This window comes from Microtus ochrogaster, unplaced genomic scaffold (assembly GCF_000317375.1).
Source record: "Microtus ochrogaster isolate Prairie Vole_2 unplaced genomic scaffold, MicOch1.0 UNK2, whole genome shotgun sequence".
NCBI classification, from domain to species: Eukaryota; Metazoa; Chordata; class Mammalia; order Rodentia; family Cricetidae; genus Microtus; species Microtus ochrogaster.
The window spans coordinates 25,774,863-25,799,689 of NW_004949100.1; the positions used below are offsets into that span (position 1 = coordinate 25,774,863).

The 24,827-nt window shown below is 40.0% G+C and overlaps 1 protein-coding gene across 1 annotated transcript in view; it reads left to right on the forward strand.

The window, feature by feature from the left end:
- Vps41 (VPS41, HOPS complex subunit) overlaps positions 1 to 24,827 on the forward strand; it is a 131,821-nt gene that overhangs the window by 66,817 nt on the left and 40,177 nt on the right. The window contains exons 8-10 of the mRNA XM_005365457.2: positions 12,728 to 12,847; positions 13,950 to 14,096; positions 18,934 to 19,000. Of these exons, the coding sequence (XP_005365514.1) occupies positions 12,728 to 12,847; positions 13,950 to 14,096; positions 18,934 to 19,000 (334 nt within the window). The remainder of the gene's footprint in view (positions 1 to 12,727; positions 12,848 to 13,949; positions 14,097 to 18,933; positions 19,001 to 24,827) is intronic.

The window sequence follows — 24,827 nt, forward strand, 5'->3', positions numbered from 1 at the left end:
TATATTGCTTGCATGTATATCTATGCACCACATGCATTCCTGGTGCCCTCCGAGCCTAGAAGAGGGCGTCTGATCCCTGGGAACTAGACTTACAGGTGGTATGAACTACCAAGTGGATCCAGGGATTCAGCTTGGATCAAATAGCCAGTGCACTTAACCACTTTGATTTTTTTCCCTAAAGTAAGAAAGGGCTTTTATAGATGATAGATATGAAGTAGTGACTATTGTTAGTAATTGTTTTCATTTCGAAAATGTTGGCAAACCTTCAGGAGATACTCACTGAGTTATAGATGTTTATAAACCTTGAAAAATGAGGAAAGCAAAGATTGCATTGGTCCAAAAACAGAGTCTTATTATTCTAACTGGAGTTTTAAATGAGAACCAGAAGTTAACAGAACCAGTTGAAGAGTCCTACGTTTAACAACTATTGATAACCTTACAAGGATATGTCATAAGCACCCAAGTCAGCTGTAAAGGATGGGAAGCAGATCCATCATACAGAAGAAAAGAAAAATAAAGGCAATGCTATGTAATTGAGAGACTTGAGTCAGAAATACCTTGACATTGAAAAACCTAGAGAAGAACTGCGCAGACGGAGGTATGACGTGGAATAGGTGTTTTTCTCAGAACACTAACTTAATAGGTGTTTGGTAAGAACACTCATTACACACTTATCTGTTCTGTAGTCCTTTACATTATGTGCCAGCTTTGATAGAAGTGATAGGGTTGAAGTGGCCCATAGGCTAGGGATGTGGGCTATTCATAAGAATAATGAAACATTTTATTTAATATTTTAGTTTTTGCAATATTTTTAAAAGATTGATTTGTGTATTTGTGTATTTTATGTACGTATGGATGCTTTGTCCGCACATCCGAAGAGAGCATCAGGTCACATGAGATTACAGTTACAGATGGTTGTGAGCCGTCATGTGGTGCTGGGAATTTAACTTGGGACCTTTGGAAGAGCAGCTAATGCTCTTTTTTTTTAGGCTCTCAAGGTAGTTTTCAACTTTTTAGAAGTTGAATGCTGTAGTTGAATTTATAGACTTCACTGCTTGACACTTGAGAATAAAAAGCTTATTCAAAATTCTGTTTCATTTTCTTTTTGAAAAAATGAAAGGAAAAAAAAGAAGTCTCTTTTAAAAGTGTCATCGCAGGGAGTGCTAATGCAAGGAACCAGTGGATTTTTATACAAGTAGGAAGAAGACTAATAGATAAGCATAGCCAGCGAGTTTCTGCTTTAGACATAAAGCTGCCAGGTGCATCCCGTCTGGCTGCTTTTTTCTTTTAATTGTGCGGCTTTCTCTGTCAGCAAGATAAACAGCTTTATACAGCCTTTACCTTTGAACTCCGGAATACACTTCAGTGATAACTGATTCGACTTCTTTGACAAATTATTAGCTCATGGTGCCACTGTTTGCAGTGAGTTCATCTGTAGAAATGAGATAGTCAGCTGCTTGGCATTGTTGTGGGATAAAGTAAAGAAGCCTGGGTGTGGGCACAGGTTGCTTTATATGATGGAAGATGTCAGTCAGCAAACCAGGGAAGGACCTTTATGAATGAAATGAGATCAGTCACTTCCCTGTCCTGGGCTGGAGGCTTTGTGCTATGGTTTTTTTTGTTTGTTTGGGGGTGGTGGTTTGATTGCATTATATCTTGCTTGTAGGCTTCCAGTGACGATCTGCAAATAAAAATTTGCATTTGAATATTCTAAAGGATGATTCAATAAAATAGCTTTCTTAAAATATAGTTATAACATTTTCAAGATTATTTTTCTAGTTTTATAGAGGTGTATTTAACACATACAGTACAATCTGAGGATTCGTTCAAACATACCTAGTCCTCTCATGTAGTTATATTTTCTTATATGCGATGAAAAGACTTAAGATCCAGTTTCTCCGTACATTTCTGTCTTCTAGTAAATACAGTCACTGTCTTGTACATTGAATCCTAAGAACTTACACAGCTTGAGACAGAAAATCTCTGCCCTATGCCCGACACCTCCATTTCAACTATCCCAGCTGTAAATGTTTTTAGCAGTGAGATTGCCAAGGAGCCTTTTTGTCCTGCTGTGATCACTAAACTCAGCATGCAGAGGTATTTCCTTACGTGCTTACTTATCTTTTGGTCAGATTGGACCTGAATTTTTTTTTTTTTTTAGGGTTACAAGGATATAGACACTAGCTCTGTACTGTGTATACACAGTCCAAGGATGTGGCTGTCCAGGATAGTTGTGAACATTGTCATGGGATAGCCATAGGCAGCCTGTACCATCTCACATAACTCTTCATTACACTCTTTAACTGAGCATCTGTGAAGAGTTAAGAATGCTTGCTTGAAGACTTCCTAGCCAAGTTAGTATTAAGCCACAGGATATTACCAAGTTTATGAGCTAATGATTTATGTTGAACTGCTTTTAAAAAAATCACCTTTTCTTCTACATGCTGTGTTTCCAGTTGCATTTCTATTCCTAGTATTTCATGATGTCAGCAGATCAACACTGCAAGAAACACCAACGAGCAGGAAGTAGCACACAAATGTAACTGTCATAAACTGTTTTTCTCAGTCATATAAACCAATTTGTAAATTAACTGTATGGCAACTTAATGTTAGTAGAGTTTTCTGTATATTTTATACTGGTTAATGATAAGTATAAAAATCCATTTCTTAAACTAGCAGTCATTTAACTCACAGCATTTCCATTTTATTTTTCATCTATGCCAAATGTCAGTTGATTTCCTGGTGTCTCTGTGTAGAATTCCCAGTCTTCGGCTCTATAGTAGATGTGGAATGTGGATAGGGTCCATACCAGCTTCATTTTCTTTCATGATCCCCTTGACACAAAGCTATCAAATGTCTGTTAAGATCTTTCTGCAAGTTCAACTAAATTCTCCATATATATTAGTTCTTTTTTGTTGTATATGCATGTGTATATGTGAATGTTTATATGTATGTGTAATAATTGTGTCTGACTATGCGAGTGGAAACCAGTGAACAAACTCAGCTGTCGTTTATTTATGTTTCTTTCCTTCTCCTTTTTTTTTTTTTTAAAAAAAGAGGGTCTTTCACTGATCTGAACCTCACTGTGTAGACTAAGATGGCTAGTCATTGAGTCTCAAACAATCTGCCTTCCTTTGATTCCCCAATACTGGAATTAAAAGCATATGGTTGTCTTCTTTTGCATGGGTTCTGGGAATCGAACTCATACATTTGTGCTTACAAGGCAAGCACTTTGCGGACTGTGGCCCAGCTCTCTCAGCGTATGGCTTATGTGTATTGATCATAGCACCTCCTTCACTCCTCCTCTTCCTGGAGCAGTCAAGCCACTGTCACTTCTCATTTGCTGCATTTCTCATGGCATATTTGAGTATTAGATTTGTCAGTTAGTGGGAAGATGCTCATCATCTTTTCTTGCGGGGCTTAGTACAGATCCACTGTTATTAATACCCCCTCCCTCTCTCCCTTCCTTCCTTTTATATAGGACTGAGTAAAACAAGGAGTTACAGGTGCAACTGTTGTTAGTATCACTCATACAACCTAAAGTGCTCATTTCAAGGAGCTCCGATCTGCTTGTTGAGCACATCTTTCTGGAGGGTTCCAGATAGTGTTACTGTATGCACACTGTATTGTGACAGTGGGTGGTGGTTTTCAAAAGAATGTGAGTGGGTAAGTAGTAGTGGAATGACATTAGTAAGATCATTCATTAATCGGAATGATGATGTGGTGAGAAGTTAATGTTGTGAATCATTGGAGAAAGAAATGTGAACAGGTACTTTTCTTTGTATGTATATATTTAAGAATGTAAGTTTTACTGTGGAGAAATCTTGTACTGGTATTTTCCTTATTTTTAAACTTTCAACCAATATTGCTCTTTGTTATTTTTAACAGTGAAGATTGAAACAGACTAACTAACCTAGATGGGCTGTGTGCCCTACATCAGCCGTAAATCATCAGAACTGCCATGGCGTGTTAGGAGGATGGCAGAAGGATGATCTTTTAAGATGGAGGCAATTTCAGGATGTGATTTGGAGGAGGCTTAAGAAGGCAAGTGTTTGTTCTAGAATGGATGCTGTAAAGAGGCCAGAGTAATTGTCTTCTTGAATATTTAAATAAGCCATATTTAGGAAGACAGAGGCTAAGTCAAGGCTGAAGCATAAAGAACTTCAGAGTCTCTCACTTTAGACAGGATTCATCCTGTGTATTTTTGTGTGATTATTTTTGGGAAATGCATTCGTTGAGATATGGTTTTGAAGTGATCTTGTTTGTACCAAGATCCTTCATGCTCACAGAGTGGCCTTGTACACTGCCGGTGCTCTGTGAAGTTGCTTGTTTATTAGAAGACCAAGACTTCCCTGTGAGTGACAAAGCAGACCCTTTCCAGATGTCAACCGTTTTCTTTGTCAGGGGGAATAAGCAAAGTGCCCGCATCTGATAAAGTGTTTTTGTTGGCATACTTTTCCAGGGGAGGGGTCTCATGGCATTGTTTTTGAAATATAATTATGTATATAGGTACATTCAGGAATGACTATACACCAAATCAGTGGTTGTGGTGTGTCTGAACAGGATTATGAACATACTTGTTTGTCTACATTGGCATTCATTTCATCCTTTTTGTTGGAAGCATTCATTTATTTTATAATGAAATAGTGACAGAATGCATAAAGTCATCTCAATTTAGGACTTGTTTTTACTTAAAAATTTGTAGTATATGAAATTCCCTATATTCTTGAAGTTGTTTATTTAGTATTGTTTGATAGTTGCCTGATTAGTCCATTCTACAGGTCTGTTTCTTTTTTTCTTAGCTATTTTTCTGTTATTGAACATTTAGTTTGTATCGCTGTTTGTCAACAGTCTACTTGTGATGAAGGTAGAAATGCTTTTCACCATTATTATCATTAATGAATTTTTGAGATAGGGTTTTACATAGCCCAGAGTTCTGGCTTCAAACTGCTAATGTAGCTAAGGATAACCATGAACTTCTGATCCATCTCCCTCCATACCCTGATTGGTAGGGATACGGGAGTGTACATAATCACATCTGATTTATATTGTCCTAGGATTAGAGCCCAGGACCTCGTGCTTGTTAGCATCTGAGCTCCAGATCTAGCCCACCAATGTGTATTAGTTGTACAAATTAATAGGCTTCACTGTGAAACTATTTTTCACTATTATTATTCACTATTATTTCCATAATACATATGTTGTGTTTTGATTTTATCTACCCTTTTTATAACCCACTCTTTTCTTTCTTCCTATTTGTCATTGTTTGTCTCTCTCTTCCCTTGTTTCCTTTCCCTAATGGTTTCTTTTCTATTTATAGGTTGTCTTTTCTTTTTGACTTATCTCACTCAGCATAATCTCCATTTTCATTCATTTCTTACAAGTGACATATCATTGTTTGTGATTATCTAGTATTCTATTATGCATTTATGCCTTATTTTCTTTAGCTTCCCTCTGTTGGTGGGCACCTAGGTTATGATTTAATTATTAAGGATAATATTGCAAAACATGGATGGACAAATATCTCTGTGGTATGACTAGAGTTCTTGGGATTATATGTTTAGGAGTGAGATAACAGAATCATAAGAGATTTCTGCTTTTAGTTTTTTGAAGAGCTTCCCCACCAACTTCCACAGTGACTGATTTCCGTTCTCATCTACACCAGTGATAGGGCCCTTCTCCCACTCGCATCAGCGTTTGCAGTGTTTCTTGTAAAAGCCATTCTGACTATGGTGAGTCTCAAGCACATGAAATCTGAGTTCCCTGCTGCCAAAAAAATGATGTTTTTCATATATTTATTGGTCATTTGTTCTTCTCTCAAGAAGTATTTGTTCAGACCAGTTACCCATTTATTGAATAGCTTGTTCTTTTCATGATTAAATTTTGTTAATTTGTTGTATATTCTAGATATTAATACTCTAGATATAATAACTAGCCATCAAGCATATTTTCCTATCTCTATGCCAGTTTTGTACTTGGCCATTTTCTTTGTTTGCTGAATTTATGAATCTTTGGGCATGATCTTTTGTCTGTTGGTTGAACTATTTTCCTGCTTTTGATTAGAATTATTAAGTCAATGATTATGGCTACTTTTTATGTATTTGAACACTTGCCAAATAAATACACATTTCAAACACGGTATACTCATTTATACCAGCTATGCGTGAATGGCTTACTTCATTGTGTTCTCTGCCAAATGTTATTCTGCAATGTCTTTTAACTATTAGAAATTTTGAACATTCATATTATTCACATCCATATCTACCTTTGTAATATGTCTGGTGACATTCTTTGCTCTGGGCAGCTTTTAATATTATAATGGAAACCAGGCCATTGAAGACTATCCACTTGATATTTGTTGTCAGTTTGAACACAAATTATTGCTGCCTACTGAGTAGCCTTAAGCCTTTTTACCAATATTGTTTAGATCTGGGATAATTATTTTTCTTCCCAGGGAGATACTATATAGAAGTCCAAATAAAAATAAAACTTACAAGTAGAAATTGAAGTATATAAGAAGTAGTTTCATATGTTGATTGCAAATTGCAAATGATTGCATGTGTATATCATATCCTATAGATGTGAGTCTGTTCAAAACCCATCGGTTCTGCCCCTTTTATAGACCTACCCATGACTGACTGTGTGCCCATTAGTATCAGCCTTTCATAAAGATGATAGGGAAGGTGATGGATGATAGCAAATTGAGTTGAACTCATTTAACTTGGCTTCTTCTGTAGATGGCAGTCATGATCTTAAGGTTTTCCTCACCTTTGTTTTACATAGAACTATGAAGGATTTATTCAAATATGCAAATCCATTAATTCAGATAAATTTATATCATGCAAATTTATCAGCTTTGTATTTCTTTTTCATATCTTTCTTGCCAGGATTCCCCTCCAGTGGTCCATTTACTGTTGAGGTACTATGCACATAAAATTAGAGATTTTTGTTCCTGATACTGGACATGAGTTTAGATGTGAGCAACTCTGAGATTTTCTCTTCCCTACTACTGAAGGTCTGACCTCAAGTCCAGGCCTTGAGATACATTTTTAGGTGGCCATAATCTGAAATATGATCCCATATCTGTTAAGTCTGTTGTTATGGATCTGTGTGGAAGCAGAATTATTATTATTGATAAATGTTTCAATCATTTCTCAGACATTTATAGTCATGAACTTGCATCTGTAAGTATTACAGTGACAGGGTTAAATGGTCTTTCAGAATGGGTAAGTTGATATTTTAGCTTATAGTGGTAGATAGGTTGATCCACAGATTTTTATCTGTCATCTGTTTTACAATACAAAAGAAACTGCTCCTCATCGGATCCCTGGTATTTAGTATCTTCTTTTCATGTTGATTTCCTACTTTGAAGCTATTGATTGCTAAGTGGACTTTACCTTACAATGATTCAGTTTTGTTTTGTTTTCAACAATCAATGTGTCCACACAATTTTCACAAAATTAGCTAGCTTCCAGATGCTTAGCATCATGTTTCCTATACTTCCTATAAAGCACATAGATGACCAAGCAGGCTCTGGGGCTCCTTGTATGCATGGTGCTTTCTGTAGCACATGAAATCACCTTTAGAAAAAGAAGTCTGAAGGATTATAACATCCGGAAATGAACAGAGAGTTTAAAGCAAGAATATACTTGAGAATGTCCCTTTTTCTTGCTATGTTGTATGATATTTCTTGGTGGAGATTAAAACAAAGCAAAACAAACACCAACCAAACAAAAAACTATGTTTTAAACATGAGTCAAAGCAAGAAGCAAGATGAAGGTTCCCACTTACACTGCTGGCTACTTGGCTACTCATGGCTGTGTCAGAATTATAGCTCCTCCCTGCTGTACACAACCAGCACCTTCTCCACAGTGGCTAATGTTTCATTCAGTTGTCTTTTCCACTGGAAAGACTTATTTCAGTTTTAGTTATGGGAGGGTATGTGAGGTCTGTGTGTGCCTTGTATGTGTGGGTGCCCATGGAGGCCAGTTAGCCCTGATGGAGATGCTGAGAACTAAGCTCTGATCCTCTGGGAAAGCAGCAAGCACTCTTAGCCACGGAGTCATCTCTCCAGTCCTGTGTTTTCTGCTTTTAGAACTTTATTCTTGATCTTTAAGTCCCATAATAAGAATTCCTACCATTATACCTTTGTCTTGTTTTACTGAGATTGTTGTTAGGTTCTGGTTTGCTGAGATTTATGTTTTTAAAAGATTCCCACATTATTATTTTGATTTACTGTTTTTTCAAGGCAGGGTTTCTCTGTATAGCCCTGGCAAACCTGAAACTCTCTGTAGATTAGGCTGGCCTCGAACTCAGAGATTCACCTGCTTCTGCCTCCCGAGTGCGGAGGTTAAAGGTGTATACCATTACCACCCTGCTGTTCCCACCATGTTATTACCTTTGGTTGTCTAATTTCTCATCTGACTTAGTGTAGGTTATATTTTATGGAATCTGTTTTTCTTGAAACCCTTGGTCCTTCCTATAGGACCATACCTGGTGTCTTCCATATCTACTTCCCATGGCATGATCCTCACTGCCCAAGACTTTCCTATTTTTTTTTGGAAGGGGGGTGTCTGGCTCAAAGCAAGCATCACTGCAGGTGTTGAGGAAGACTAACAAGTTATACTGTCCACAAACTTGGAAGATCCTCAGCTGACCACGGTTGAAACATACACCTACCTCTGTCAGGGGAGAGTGGGTGATTGGTAATGATAGCACTGGGACCGGAACCAGAGACTTTATTGCAACCTATTAGGGATCTGACGCAGGTGTGGGAGATTCTGGGGTGTGCGTGCTACACCACTCTGTAATGTAGGAAAGTGTTAGATACATCTATCAGTGCAAAACACAGAAGAATAAAGTATATTGCTGGTATGTGAAGGCTCCTATTGAAATATAAGTACTGAGAGTGCTGACTGCCAGAATGTGGATTTATGGGAAATAAAGCCCTAAAATACGTTCTCCAACAGCAACAAAAATACAGACCTCTTGGAAGCAGCTTTTCCTCTCTGTGTACTTAGCTCCCATTGAGCTTAAATTGCTCTCAGTATTGGGATAATGACAATTCGATAATACAGGATGTGGAAGACAAACCAAATAAATTAACCAGCTGCTTTTAAGGCCAGTTCGCTCAATGACTGAGCCCGAAAATGCTTTGTAGAGCATTCATGCTCAGTGGGTCTCTAGGCAGTTTTACGACTAGAAAAAAGAAATGGATTTTATTAAATGTCAGTGAAATAGGGGCGGATAGCTTTGTGGTACTTAAATTAGTGCGGAATGTGTGTAAGAAAAGTAGTTTATCTTTCTCTAAATCATCAGTGCAGAACTTTGCTTGGCATTCCTGCTAGAAAATGTGTTCCTACTCAGAACTCCCCTAGATTAGGATAAGACAGTAAATGGAAGTGCACCATTTGGTGCTGATCTCCCGAGTGAAGCCCTGTGTCCCTTGGAGTAAATCCCACTGAAGGACAGTGATAAAAATTTCATCCATTACTGGCAGACACATGAAGTTGAGGCTTAGAAGTGAGAACTTGTGAGTGAGGAATACAGCCAGGTGAAGAGGGATGAGAGGCACTGCCGAGGATCCAGGGACTTAATGCTAGGAGAGGAGCTGCTTAGGTGCAGAGAGTTTGAGAGGCGAATGCCATCCAAGTCCAGAGAGCCTTCTGCGGGGCCCAGAGCATCACTGTGCAGGTCAAACATAGGGCCCATCTGTGTCCCTCAATGTAAAGAGGGAAGGGGGTGCCTTTACTGGATAGCGGTGCTGTGATTGGACCAGTATGGTTACAAAGCACATAACAGGACCAAGCAATTAGAGAGACATGACTTACAGAAGACGCTTGCTCATGATCCCATGAGCCCTGGATGGTAGTTATCTAGGTTTCTGGTACCAAGCCTGATTCCCTTCCTGTTCATCAGGCCTTAACTCCAGTTAAATAGCAGTTGGTTACTGCCAAGATATGAATGTCACTGTTACCCTTAGGGATATTTTGCCATTGTTGTTTGTTGTGGTTCAGAAACATCCCCTCTGGATTTCTTCAGATGTAAGTATATGGCATGGAATTACTGCAGCAACCAGGAAATCATAACGAGATTGGGGGTCAGGGGGCTATGAGTTGGGGTGAAAGAAGAGCAGAATGACTTCTTTTCTTTTATCTAGTCAGTTTTAGGGCATTTCTGGACTTTTAAAATGTTTTAATATAAGCAAGAAAAATCTACCCCCTTTCATCTAATTGCTCAGTTTTTAAAATTGCTGTTGTCTCACTTTTTTTCTTTCAAATGAATTTCTAGTACTTTGGGAATAACTAGAATTAATCCTTCGGGATTTTCTATGGTCCTCCACGAGAGTCACATGGTAAACTGATGCAACTGGTCTAAAGCTCTTTTTCCAGACTTAGTGGAGTGTCTTTGTTTGACTTCTGTGTGGCTTAACGTCCATATCTGTGCTCTTACCCTTTTCCCATTTGATTGGTTCCTTGAAGGTTAGTTGGCTTTGTGACATGGCTGTCCTCCTGCTTAGAACTCTAAGTGCAATATGATTTTCCCTCTTACAAAGTTTGGAAATATTTTTTAATCTTCCATTGTCCTTTATTATTTTTGTCATCCCTGAAGAATGGTAAAATGAAGGATTAAATCTAACTTTTAAAGTTCTTGTCTTCTCTGTGGGATATCTTTAGCCTGTGGCATCACCAGTGGGAGATTTATCCCATTCCCTGGTTAATATCAATTCTTTTCGGGTATTGAGCCTTCTGTAGGTGCCCAGCAATTCCAGTGTCCCACGTTCCTTCCCAGTTGTGCTTTTCACGGTGACAGCGGGAGTGGTGACAGCTTGGCCCGTGCACCTGAGCCATTGTGTTTCAGTGTGGTTTTCCCAGGAGTAGCCCCACAGTCACCCTGAACACTGAGCATGTAGGCTGGCACTCTGGCACCCAGCCGGACGGCTTTTGGCAGGCTGTTTTAGGGAGAATGTTTAATCACAGCCTTTACTGGGTTTTCTATCTTTTTATAGAGTTTGTAGAAATTTTCATTTAAACTTTGGAGTGGGTTAACACAGTGCATATTGTTTGTTGGTCCTGAAGTGGGGATTGATGGTGGGAGTAACATGCTGCCACTCTACCAGGCTTCCTTCCTCTCCACTCAGCCAGCCATTCATCTTAGCAGCTAGTGGTCAGTACTCACTGTGCCCAGCCCATTTCTCACAGTCCACTCCAGACCAAGGCCATGGCCAGAGGAGAATCTGTGATCTTACCAGTTTCTCCTGGTAAGAATAATTATTAACTGCTTATTGGTAGTGGATTAGTTAGTAATCCTTTCCTGTTGCTAAAAATACACTCTTAAATTTTTCCTACTTTTCCCAGTTTCAAACCTTGTAGCAAATGCATCATTCCATTCACTTGACTGGGCAGCATCCTGGCTACTGGCTAGGTCCTTTTCCTGTGTGACACAAGGGGGAAGATTCTGAATTCAGTACAGGGACACCCTGTAGATTTCTAGCGAGGTGGCTAAGGGTGGGTGATTAGAGGGTCAGTGAAACTGGTGGGTATTTCTGATGGAAGACGGAAGGTGACATCAGCTTACTTTTCTACAGTTAACTTCAAGCATTTATAGCACGTTAACATGAGTATATTCAGCTTACTTGTGAGAATGCCCATTTTCTTTTCTATATCAAGTCTAATTCTGGAAATGTAAAGAATGAAATAGATATGTAGGAAATATAAGTAAAATGTAAATTTAGTCTTCGTGCATATTCTTTCCTCCCTGATGCTTCGGACACGGTTGGAGATACAGAGAACACGGAGGTGCACTGACATAGGAGCTTTGAATATTTCCTTGCCTTCTCTGGTGGCACCTGCCAGTAATCCTAGATTTGGAGGGCAGAGAGATCGTAGGCCCACAGTTCTACAAAGTGCTAGGCCAGCAGTAGTTCTGTCATGGCATGTGTTCTCAGTACCAGTATAGCGTAGAACACATACTCCTGGATGATGTGCTTTGAGTGCACATTGTATAAATGTCACAGCTTAAAGAATTGAAGTTGGGTATATCATGAAAAATATTTTATAATGCATGAATTATCAGAACTATATCTTCTTCAGGATTAAGGAGTTTTTACCAATTATATTTTATATTAAAATTTTCAGTAGGGTTTCACAATAGATTCTTTTCTTTACACAGTGTCTAGCTACTGTGGAATTCTTAAAAACCCTAAATCCTAAAGCAAATGGTCCATACTTTGTAACTTAATTTACTGTTCAAAAGATACCATCAAATTATTTGTCATGGATTAAATGAAAGAAAAGCAGACCGTTTCAAACTAAAGCAGTTTAATCTGTGATGACTGTCTTGTCAGAGAGGAACTTAAGAGATTTTGATTTCCTGGTTTACAAAATGAATTAGTTCCTAGTTCCTTTTTTGGAAAGCTTCCCTGAAGCTGCTAGTCGGGAAGGCATTGTTTGCCCAGAGTCCTGGTGTTGTGGTGCCATCTTGTGGCAGAGATTTATCATAACCTCAGTGCTCGAATCTGATTTAAATAGTGATACAGGCAGTTCAAGATATATAGGGAATTCTTTCCAAAAGTAGGTTACCTAATAAAAAAATACACAAAAGCACGCACACACAAATTATTTAGAATGGCTTATTTGTCGTTTGGTGACACCGACAGGCAGAAATGGTGAGTAAAAGACCAGTGTGACGCTGGTATCTGAAAATCCGTGTTTTGCTGTGTCCTCAGCTGCTGCTGTTTGAACGGACGTGGATGAACAGATGGAAGTCTTCTGTCCTGCACGAAGGGGAAGGGAACATAAGGAGCGTGAAGTGGAGAGGCCATCTGATTGCTTGGGCCAATAACATGGTAAAGGCACATGTCTGTCTCTAACACTTGTGCAGTGGCAGAAGGTTGGCGAGATCGAAAGGTCTGCGGCAGAGAAGATGATGACACATGGTGGGCGATGATTCTCATAGACACAAGAGACACTGATACCACCCCTCAGAGCCAGAGGAAGGCAGATCACGCTGGGGTTTCGTAGTATATTTATTCTCAACACACTGTAGACTATGTTTTAGAGTAAGAATCCTGAAGTATGGAGTAGCCAAGAGAATGAAAAGCCATTTTAATAATTGAAGCACTGCTTCAGGAATGAGCTCTGCCATTTACTCGTTTCCCATGGGCCACTGTTAGAAGCAAGTATAGAATGTTTTTATTCTTCTTTGCTTCCAGTACAATCATAGGCCAAAACACAGGCCTCCCTATAAAAAGTGTATTGTACTTTCAATATTGCACTGATTTAAAGTTTATTTAATAAAGTGGGGGTTGAAAAAAAATAAAGTGGGGGTTGGAGAAAGTTTAAAAAAAATAGTTTTTTTCTTATCTGTCATATTTTCTGAAATTTCATTACATAGTTGAGAAAAATCAGTCCATTCAGTTAGAAATGGTAGAAACTTTCTCAGTTCAACCCTACTGTTTGGGCTTTTTCTTAATTTTCTTGGTTCCCAACAAAAGTAAACGACCATGGTCTCAAGGCTCATCTTCAGCAGGCAGTATTCTTGATGTTTCCATTTGAGCAGTGTGAAATGTCCCGTGTGGTTTTCTTTGAATGGATGGGTTTTCAGAACCAACACTTTCTGAAAAACCAAACTCATTCCTGTGCAGGAAGCTCCATCAGAAGTGCCTGTTCACTGTCAGGTTGCGAGTAAAATGGGTATATCTGTGTGGCGCATGTTTGTGTTGGATGTTCAGCACCCATGATATCCACTAATAATGCAGCCTCTGTCCAGGAAGAAGTGTGGAGGTTGCCTTCAGTTTTGGTTCTCATGTGGTTTCTATGAAACATGACTGTGCCTTTGTGTGGCTCCTTGGCATGCCCAGTAAACACCATCATTGTTTTGATACAGCACACCTAATGCTATGTTCCTTCCCCAGAATGCAGGATGCTTAACATGGTTTTGTTTTGTAGGGTGTGAAGATTTTTGACATTACCTCCAAGCAAAGAATCACCAATGTTCCCCGAGATGATATAAGTCTTCGCCCAGATATGTATCCCTGCAGCCTCTGCTGGAAGGACCCTGTGACACTCATTATTGGCTGGGGAACTTCCATCAAGGTGCATCAACCCAAATCATAACAGCTTTGTTGAGAGTTGTCTGAAAATATTTGTATTCACAGATATGTTTCTGGGAGACCTAATATTTTTACCTGGATGCTGTGGTGATAGAACAGTTTATTCACAAGTACAGATGTTAAGATGTACTCCTTCTTTTCTGTGGTGTGCAAAGTAATCGCTCTTTTCTGTTCTCAGGATGACGCTGTATTTGTTGTTCTGTTTTAATTTCCCACAATCCCACTTCAGTCCCTTAGCTGTTTATGGAACACGTGGTTGGCTCTGGTGGTTTTGTTAGGCGCTCATCTCCATGTTATCCTTCCTTTGTCTTTTGCTGTGACCATTGGTTTCATTTCTGTTATTGACAGTAATGGCATAAGATTAAATCACCCTGCATGTTTCCTAATTTAATGGCATAGAGACCCTGGCTCATTATCTATAATTTGACTGAAGAACATTTTTCTTACATTCGATTATCTCATTCATATGTACCTGATAAAGTAAAGCTGCCTCCAGACCCCAGCTGCCTTTATTTCATGCTTACCAGTGCTTCTGCTAGAGTAAGTACTTGAATCTCAAAAGCTATTTTTTCCCTTAAAGATGCAATACATAATTTAAAAAAGAAACTAAGATTTAGCTGAGGGGAAAACATATGAAAAAAGTATCTCAGCAATAGTTTAATATTTAGAGTCTGACAGACTTGAGATTGGTTCCATTTTTTCCACTTCCCTCTTAGATGTATGCAGGACGGTATAGAACTTGGCATATTGTAGTAGCTTATAAATGTTACCTATTAAAACGTAAATCCTGTAAGGGACATGAGAGACATGAGTAGAGAGGAAGAGTGTGACAGCAGCTGGTGTGGTGCCCTGCTCCCCAATCCATGCTCTTCCTGTCCTCCCAGTGCTGGCATGCAGGTTCTCTTCTCTGCAGATTGGACTTGAAGGGCATATATATGAAAAAAATACGTGATTCAGTTTACGATGGAGTGACTGCCCTGAGTTGTTCATCTAGGAGAGAACAAGCTGACCAGGCTTAGGGTCTCTCCCAGGGCCTTCAAAGAAGTGCTGTCCTGCCACACACTTCGTGTCTCCTGATTAGTGAAAGTGGTTAGTCTTGAAGCTGTAGACCTGTAAGTGACTGCATTTCTGTGCAAAACTTACAGATTTGTGGTTATGTGTTAGATCAGTCATGGATAATGAGTACACATTTCTCTATGCTTAAATAATGTCCTACAAATTTTATGTCAAGTATGTTACTTTATTAGGGATTTTCTTCCTCAGACTAAGCATTTCTCAATTCAAAATCTTGGTGAGCAATCTTGATTGAGAGGAACAACTAGAAGCAGCCCAATAAAGCTATAGTTAGAGATATGCTCTGTTCATTTTGTGTGACCACCAAACACTTGTCAAGCATCTGCAGGCAGCGGCTGCCGCAGATACAACAAAGGGCAAGTTAGTTCTTTCTTTTGCAGACAATTTCTGTTTTGGTAAAGGAAGACAGACAGAAATCAAAGAGCAAGTAAGCACCTGTTGGTGATGGTAAATAGAAGGAGGACATTTAAACAGGATAAAGGTGAAGGGGGCTCTCGGAAAGCTACTGTCTTGTTCGTGAGAGCTCTGAGAGGGGGAAGTTGTGCAGGTCTGAGGAGGTGCTGAGACAGAGCAGCTGGAAACCATTGTCAAGAGTGGAGCAGGTGGAGAAGAGGGTGGATGAAGACAGTGGGAATACGGGTTGTGTGGGGGTGGGGTGTTAGAGTGGGTAGTATCCTGCTTGTGGGCCCTGGGAAATCTGACCTCTCATTGAGTCAGGTGGGAGACCAGCAGAGGATGCTACAGTAGAGTTAGTTAAATGACCTAACTTGTATAAGGATCACTGTGGTTGTGCAGAGCTATATAGCAAAGACAGTGGAGAGGAGAGAGCAGACAGGAGGCCACTGCTGTTAGATAGTAGTGTAATGTCTTCTTGTACCTGTGTTGTGGAGCTGGTGAGAGAGACTGGACTGTGGTGTATTCTGAAAGTGAACCGTTCAGTATTGAGTAATGATTGAACAAGGGATATAAGAAAAAGAGAAGTCAGTGTTACCTAAGGAACTAGAAGGTGAAACATTCCTGCTCATGGAGTTCGCTTCCAGAAAAAAGATGCCCATGTGGAGATGTGGAGGAGATAGTTAAAAGAAGCATCTTGGCGTCCATGGATAAAAGGTTGCCTAAAAGGAAATGGCTTTCAAATCTTTGATGTGCTTTAGTGCAGGCCACAAGCTCACTGGAGCATCTCTGCCTGTGCACTCTCCAGACCTGCTGATTCAGACCACAGAGCTGAGGAGCAGTGGAGTAGAGCAGTCCGGCAGCCAGGGAATGGTGCCCAAGTCTTGCATTGATCATGGATACTCATTAGCCCTTTAACTCTAACCCTGTGGGTTTGAGTAACTTTCAGTTTCAGGTTTCTCCTCTTAGATTAAACATGGTGGCATTGCCTTTCATGGGTATCTGTGTGTCAGAAAGTTCGGTCAGTCCACAGGTTCTCAAGGTTCTGTCTTCACTCCTTTTAATTTCCTTCAAGTCTCCCTGGCTCTTGTCTCTGCCCTCCAAAGTGCAGCTAGAAGAGTGTATAGAGACTGCAGTAGGAGGTCCATTTCTTCTGGACAGCTATTGAGATGTGCTATTATCATGCGGGGACTGATCTTCACCATGCCTTCCAAGGCTGTGCATGATCCAACCTCTTTGTTCTTTTTTGGGCTGATCTCTGCCCCATATCTTATATTTTCAGTTTCTGTCTGACCTTCTAGCTGAAAGACTTGTCCCGTGTACCAGTTTTGCCTTCTTGGTTCCTCTTCCATGTCCCTTCTTCCAGAAAGCCTGCCTACCTGCAGTGCATGCCCTACTTCCCGACCACACTTGAGTCAAGTGCCTTATCGCACATCTGCACACTCATTTTAACAAAATAACTAACTCAGGATTGGTGTGCAGTCATCGCTCTGAAAGTGCTGGCTAATATCGACATTATATTTTCTTTATTGCTGTACTCCAACCATCTCCTTGGCCACTTTTATCAGCACATCAAAATGACCGTCCATTTGGCATTGTGAAATGTTCCCCTTAGATGATTTAATAGTTTCCTTTGTAAGTATGGGGAAAAAGAATAGGTCCCTTATAAACTCAGAAGTCCATCAGAAAGAGAAGGAAACTGGGGGAAATGGACAGGAGAAGAATGTCCAAAAATGATTAAAGAGAATAGCTACTGGTCACATACTTGTGGATCCTCACATGCCTGCAGCCGTGGGATGTTGTCCTACGTTAAGGAAGCGTTCTCTGAGGCCTTCACCAAGTTGCTGCAGTGCTGAAAACCAGTTTAGACAAAAAAATACCAAGTATTTCTAACCCTTGGGCCTCTTTATAACTAGTAATTTATCCTAAATAAAGTCCCTAACAGTTTATATTTAAGCATATTGTGCATGCTATTATGTTTATGATATTCATGGATAGAAAAAGAAGACAGTGAGAAAGTTAATCAAATATGTTATAATAGTTTATTATGCTACATTATAATGACACTGAAGATTTATATGGTAGAAGGACATTTAAATGATAATTATTATTTATAGCAAGCCTTCACATGAACAGCGGTAGCTCTACAGTAGACAACGATTACAGGTGTTGTCCTTGGGCTGACACTTTGTTCATACTTCTTTTGCCATTCGTCTGTCTACTGTAGACACTAGATTTCCAGTGTTCCATAGTGTCGTGATACTTAGGCTAGTGGCTGTAATAGCACTCTCTATATATAAGTGAAGGAAGAATCCTAATCACTGAATTGTGGGATCAGTATCTTCTAGTTCAATCTAATATACAGGGCCAAATCTTTAAAAATGCTCACTTCTTATTACAAAGTTGTATTTATTCACTTTGAGAAAGTATTTATTGTCTTGGTAATCTAAAAAAAATTCAACACACAACATGTGTTATCTAGTGTTTGTGTGAGAGTCGGGGAGGAGTCAGATAAGGGATAGATTGATACATATTTAGTTACTGATTTAAAAAGTACACAATTTTTATCTCAACTTTACATATATAATTTAAAACAAAGACAAACTGTTTTTTTTTTTTTTTTTTTTTTTTTTTTTTTTTTTTTTTTTTGGAGAAACTGCTGATAGTAAAAACAGTAGACGTTTTGGCCACATACTTGCTGCTCTTTTTCTGTCTTCCCTCAACAGTGGGAAACTCCTCTTAGCGTCCCAGCCACTTGCATGTGTGATTGGAATAGGGTGCATGTAGACAGCAAGCTTTGTAGGTCAGTCATAGATGTCTATTCTACTCAGAATACCTTCAGCTTGTGTCTGTAGTTTTGAATAGGCCATTAGAAACACACATTTATATTAACGTGCTCTTTCTTTGCCGTAGAGTGTAACTTTATTAGGCTAATGTTGGGGAATCTAAATAATGGTTGCCATAGGTTATTCAAACTAATTGCTTAATTTATTATTTACTTCATGTGTATTGGTGTTTTGCCTGCATGCATGTCTGGGAAACTCACGCATGCAGTGCCCACAGAGGCAGAAGAAGACATTGGATACTTTGGAACTAGAGTTACAAAAGGTTGTAAGCCACCATGTTGGTACTGGGAGCTGAAGCCATGTTTTCTAAAAAAGCAGCCAGTGCTCATACCTGCTGAGCCATCTGTCCAGCCTCTCAAACTAATTTCTGTCTTTTACATCTTAGAGTAGCTTATATGTGCTCCATCCTTGGATGACATGATGACCTTAAAAAATACCATACTGAGTAAAATGTTGTAGAGAATTTCCTATCAAAGCTAGAAAATAACCCATGAATTTCCTTCCCAGGTATGTTCAGTGAAGGAACGTCACGCCAGTGAGATGAGGGATCTGCCAAGTCGATACGTTGAAATAGGTATGGGTCCCTCCCATGTATTCTGTGATGGTAAAACTTTCAGAGAACACCTGATTGTTACGTGGGAGTCGAAGGCCATATCCTCCTCCAAAGCTTATCTCTTGGTACTTTGATAAAATGGATTCAGAAAGCCTTCAAGTTTTGGAACCCCACTATGGAAAGCTCGCACCCCCATTTTTTCCAAACAAACAAAGATTTATATTTCTCATAATAATTTTATTGTTGGCTCTGAAGTCAGATAATCATGTATTTGGATTCTGGTTTTGATATTTACCACTTGGACCTTAGACAGATTGCTGCTGTTTCAATAAGCTTGTGGTCAAATGTGAGGAGACTATTTAAGGTTATAAGGAGTGTGGGGTAGTGCACGGATGCAACTAGTGCAGTCCTGACCGTTGTTCTTGTTGACTTGAAACTTCTCAATACTCATTTTTGTCACATTGCTCTGACCCCGGTTGCCACCATCTTTAATTGGAGCTCTACAGCTAGCTGTTGTCTTGATTTTGTCTGTTCCACTGGAGACTAATCCAGTCTCTTCATCACAGTAAACATGCAGACCAGATCATGTAATTGTCCGTCAGTCTTTTCACATTGTTCTGAGGAGAAAGAATAGATGGCAGGGTTGGTGTTGTCCATCCCTGTCTGTCCAGCTGCAGCTCCCGCCACGCTTCTTTGTGATCTCTGTGCTCCAGCCACAGGACTTTCCTGTGTAGTGCCGGGCTCTTCCTTCCCCCTTTATCTCTTCACCATGAGTAGGCCACACCTACTCATTCAGGTGTGGATTCTCTCTGCCCCACTATACATATGGCTACAGCAGTCCTGCAGTCTTGATTATTGGTATATTTCTGGGTAGCACAGGACTGTCACTTCAGTGCAAGCAGACACTGGTCTATTTTTGTTTATTTTATATCTCGAAGGCCTAGAACATTATATTGTGCATTGCATAGTACTGTGTTGAATTATTCGGTGACTGCAAGAAACAGCTACTTAGAAAAAGTGTGCCGAGTATGTTAGGTCATTCTATGTTCTTGAGGGAAAAAGTCTTGCTGTATAAAATCTGCTGTAAAATTCTCTTGCACCTTTGGATAGTGGCGGCGGTAGAAGTGTGGTGCTTCTCTGTTTCTCTGATGCTGCAAGCTTTGTTTGCTCTACATCATCCACTTGGCTAGTGTGGTGAGGGCTTTTCAGTCTGCATTGTTCTGCACTTGAAGTCAGAAGTTGTGGTATAGTATGTAAAGTTTTAATCCTTTTTTTAACCCCAGAGAAGTCAGTAGTTCCAATTGCTCTGGGTATGAGCAGAATGCATAGGTAGAGTATAGTCGTACCCAGAAAAGCCAAGGAGAAAGAGGGTAGAGTAGACTTCTACCTAGAAGGTGTTTGTTTGACTGTCTCGCTCTGTCTTCCACTTCTCCTTCGCCTGTCGGGGAGATCCTCTGAAAATCTTGATGCATAGCATCTTAAGAGTCATTACTGAATAGTTAAGTGGCAAAACAAAAAGCTCTGATAGTTTTTAAGGATATGAAAGTTTCCAGAAAAATATAAGAATGTAACTTTGACATTTGTGTGAATACATTACTGGTAATTTACCACTATAGTTTGTGGTTAAGACCCAAGGCCTTTATGGAACGGTAGTTGGAGAGATGCTTTTTTGATAAATAAAGTCGGGTGTTTTAATCATCTTCTGATGTCTACTGCCAGCAACAGATGACTTGCATGAAATTAATCACTGACTTCCTTGTCTTGATTGCATATGGAAGCTTAACAAGACCATTGAGATAAGGAACTACATGATCTACAAAGACTTTTAAAGAATCCAGGGATAAAGAGGAAGAGAAGAGAATGCACATTGTTCTCCCTTTAGTAAAACATCATTATCTCCAGCTGGTCATGCACTGTGACCTTAAAACTTAGCATGTCATCCTGTTTTCAGCCTCTGGATTGATTTGGAACACAGTGACCTGGAAATTGAAAGTCTATTTACATGGTTCAGAAGACCTTTGGGATAATTCTTTCTTAGATCTAAGTTTCTCTCTTCATATGCTTGCTATCATTTTAATATACAGATTACAGCAGTGAGGTAGTTCTCTTTGTACAAAGGTGACTCAGTTTCTCCTAATAGAAGTCTCAATAGATACCATGTCTGGGGAAGTGTCTTACCAGGTGTTTGTATTTGAGGATCTGGCATTTCTATAGTTTTCTGTTCAGCTTACTGTTTATGTTCAGTTTACTGTTTTACATTGGATTTTCCCTAGTACTTCATTATGAAAAGAATTTAAATATGAAAAAGCATTTTACAGTAAACATCATAACACTCCCTGGATGCTGTTACATGTGACTGCATTTGCTTTGCTAGGAATTGTTCTTTATTCATTCCTTATCTTGGTATGCTAGACTTAAATATGGTACCATGAACTTGGATATTTCTTATTAATAGTGGGATCATAGGAAATCTGAAGCACGGGGCTGGGAAAATAGCCAAGTTGGCAAACTACTTGCTGTACAAGCAGAAATATCTGAGTTGACAACACCAGAACTTATGTAGAAATGTGGACTTGGCCATGTCATGCCAGAGCCCCATTGCTATCAGGGGTGAAAACGGGATGAAGTCAGGGTTTTTTCTTCTTTTCTTTTCTGCTCTTTTCTTTTCTTTTGGCTGCTGGCCTAACTCTAGGTTGAGAGACTCTGTCTCAGGAGCATAAGGCAGAAAGTGGTGGAGCAGAAATAGGACATCTTCCTCTGGAGTACACACACACACACACACACACACACACACACACATGCCACCTACAGAAATATATATTGTTTTTTAATAACAATAGCGACTAGGCAGAATGCTAAGTATATCACAAATAACATGTTCAGTTATTCAGTCTGAACAGTATTCCATGGGTAGGCAGTTTTATTTCCATTTAATAGGTAAAGAAGTTGATCAGAGGAAATCAGGTAACCTACTCAAGACTGTCCTGTTCCTAAGCAAAAGCACCTTAACTCAGGCATTCCTGTTAGCAGGCATTCTGTAGTCAGATGTGGCTCTTACCTGCAGTCCCCACACTTGAACCCGAGGCAGGAGGATTGACATAAGTTTGAGAAATGGAAATTGTATGCGTCCTTGTTTTATTCTTAAACCTGCCGTTGTGGTTGTGCCTTCTCTCTTGTTGGTGAGTCTCTGCAGCACACTTGCCTCGCTTGGGTAGTTTGCAGAGTTATTTCTAAGGACTGGGAGCCAGGCAGACTTGACTCTGTCCTCCTTTCTGAAGGTGGAGAGCCTTTGTCATTTAGTGCTTGACTTGGGTTTAGCTGATACACTAAGGTAATTTTATGCTTATAACATGAACAATAACCATTTATTTGGTCTAGATATTTTTACCTAGCATGCTTTGACTGTTTCTTTTTCTTTTCTTTAAGCTTGAATTATATCCTCATCACTGGCTTCTGGGGGCTGAAGTTTGACACATGAAAGACTAATGTAACAGATACCAATTAGAGAATATGGGATTAAATTGAAACCAAAGTTGCCTTGAATGGTTTCTGACCTCTATGTGCTATTGGCTCAGTTTCTTTGAATGTTTTTCTTCCTTTGTCTATTATCTAATCTGTTCAGTTTTCATTCCATTTGCCAGGTCTGTAATTTGCTGGCATGAAGCATCACATCACTTTTACTTCAGTGTGTCTGCTTTAGAACAATTCCTGAGGCTATGGACATGATTCCAAAAGTGTTTTTATTGGTCGCTGGCTTGCCAGTCAAGGGTCCAGCCTTACTGAAAGCTCTCTGGACATGACTGTTCCTGGTTTACCTGGCTAAGGGTGGGACTCCTTAAACGACTAGAATGGAATGAGAGAGAGTTGCAGATGACTGCTCTTCCACATAGATTAGTCTGGGGAGGGCAAAGGGATAAAGAGGGACCAGAAAAGACAGTGCAGGTTCTGTGTCCTGCAGTGTGTTTGCCCTTATAGCAGCACAGAAAATTCTAGAGAAGGGCAGGGTGCTCTGATCACAAAAATTTCAAGTCTTAAACTGTTGTTCTTGGTGGTGTCATGTGCATGCAGCCTGCACGGCTGTGTTCTCACCTGTGTTGTCTAGCCCATCCACTTTGCAAAAGTAAGGCATTGAGTTCTGACATATGTTTTCTTCCGAAGATGCTTTAGTCCACTTGCTGACCTTCTGTGAGTTTCAGTACAGTGATTCTTTTTTTTTTTTAAAAGAAAACAAACTATCTTGCCACTGTCTCTGTAAATGATCCCAGTATCTGCTCACTGCCCTCTCTCATCCCCCCCCCCCCAACACCCTGCACTCCAAGCATCTCTAGAAACCCTACCCTGTCTACACTGGGCCTTCCCTACTCCACACTGTGATGGAGGTAGAAATGGTTCTCAAATAACCTTATTTGTGACCCTTCCCCATGTTACCTCTTTATCAAAACTGTTTTTATGGTACTCATCTTAAGCTTACAAAAGGGAAAGCAAATGTCAGTGGCAGAGATAAGCTCTAAGCACCCACCTTTGGACTTGTGTCGGGACACCATGTCCACTTGTGTCATCAGTCAGTGTCAAGGCATAGGAACACCTGAAACCCAGCATTTAGGAGGTGGAGGCAGGAAGATCAGAGTTCAAAGTCCTTGTCAGCTATGTAGCAAATTCACAGCCAACCTAGGCTACATAAGACCTTGTCTCCAAAAACTTACCTAGTGAAAAACTTATGTTAGTAATTTTTGATTCGCTGTTTTAGTATAGACTTTAAATTATGAAGATGGTTATAAAAATAAGCAAGGACTAGAAAATCAAGGAAAGATAAAGGAGGAAGAAAAATGCTCTCGTTCCTCATTATATCTGTATTTTAAGTTTTATCTCGTTTCTTCTCAGATGAGAAAAGTTTACACATTGACTCTAAAGGAACTTGTTGAAGTCTAGTTCAGTGGAGTTATGGCCCAGATTTCCAGAGTACACAAGCACTCAATATTGCTTTCAGCATGACACACTTTTTTGAGTTCTCCCCACTTGGGGAAAGAGGGTGTGTTCATCGTAGATGTTAACTGGAAGTGCAGAAATAGCCAGGACATTGGCGATAGTCTGGGTAATGGGATGAGTCCAAATGAGAGTTTGCTCACAAGTGAGCCCCACTGCAGAATATTGGCATTCTCAGGATCAGGCCGTAGGAATATTTGTAGTTGCCCTGTGTAATGGGTTTACATACCCTTCCCCCAGTTTTGGGGATTAGACACAGTCTCTCATGCATGTTAGACAAGCAGTCTACCACTGAGCTGTGTCCTTAACCCTCTTTTTATGTCTTACCTCGAAACAAACTCTCCCTGCAATACCTAGATGACCTTGAATTCATGCTGTAACCACGACAGTCTGAACTTGTGATCTTTCTTCAGCCTGTGGAGGGCTGGCAATGTAGAATGCCACCACCAGGCCTGGCTCTGCCTTGTGTGTATGTGGTTACTTTTGACAGTGTGAGCCCACTCACCTGTGTTGGAACCCGGGCGCCCGGAGAGGGTATCTTCCTCTTTCACTGCTGTATTGCCCTGAGACAGGGTCTCTTCTGAGCCAGAAGCTGCCATTTCAGTTAAGCTGACTGGCCAGTGAGCTTTGGGGATCCAGCTGTCCTGCCCTGCAGTCCATCAAATGCTGGGACTGTATACACATGTATCATGCCTGGTTTTTGTGTGGGTTCTGGGAGTTCAGGCTCCACTCCTCGTGCTTGCAGAGTCCAGTCTTACATACTGAACCGTCTTCTTAGAGTGCATACTTCTTCTTTTTTAGTTTTTCGAGACAGGGTTTCTCTGTGGCTTTGGAGCCTGTCCTGGCACTAGCTCTTGTAGACCAG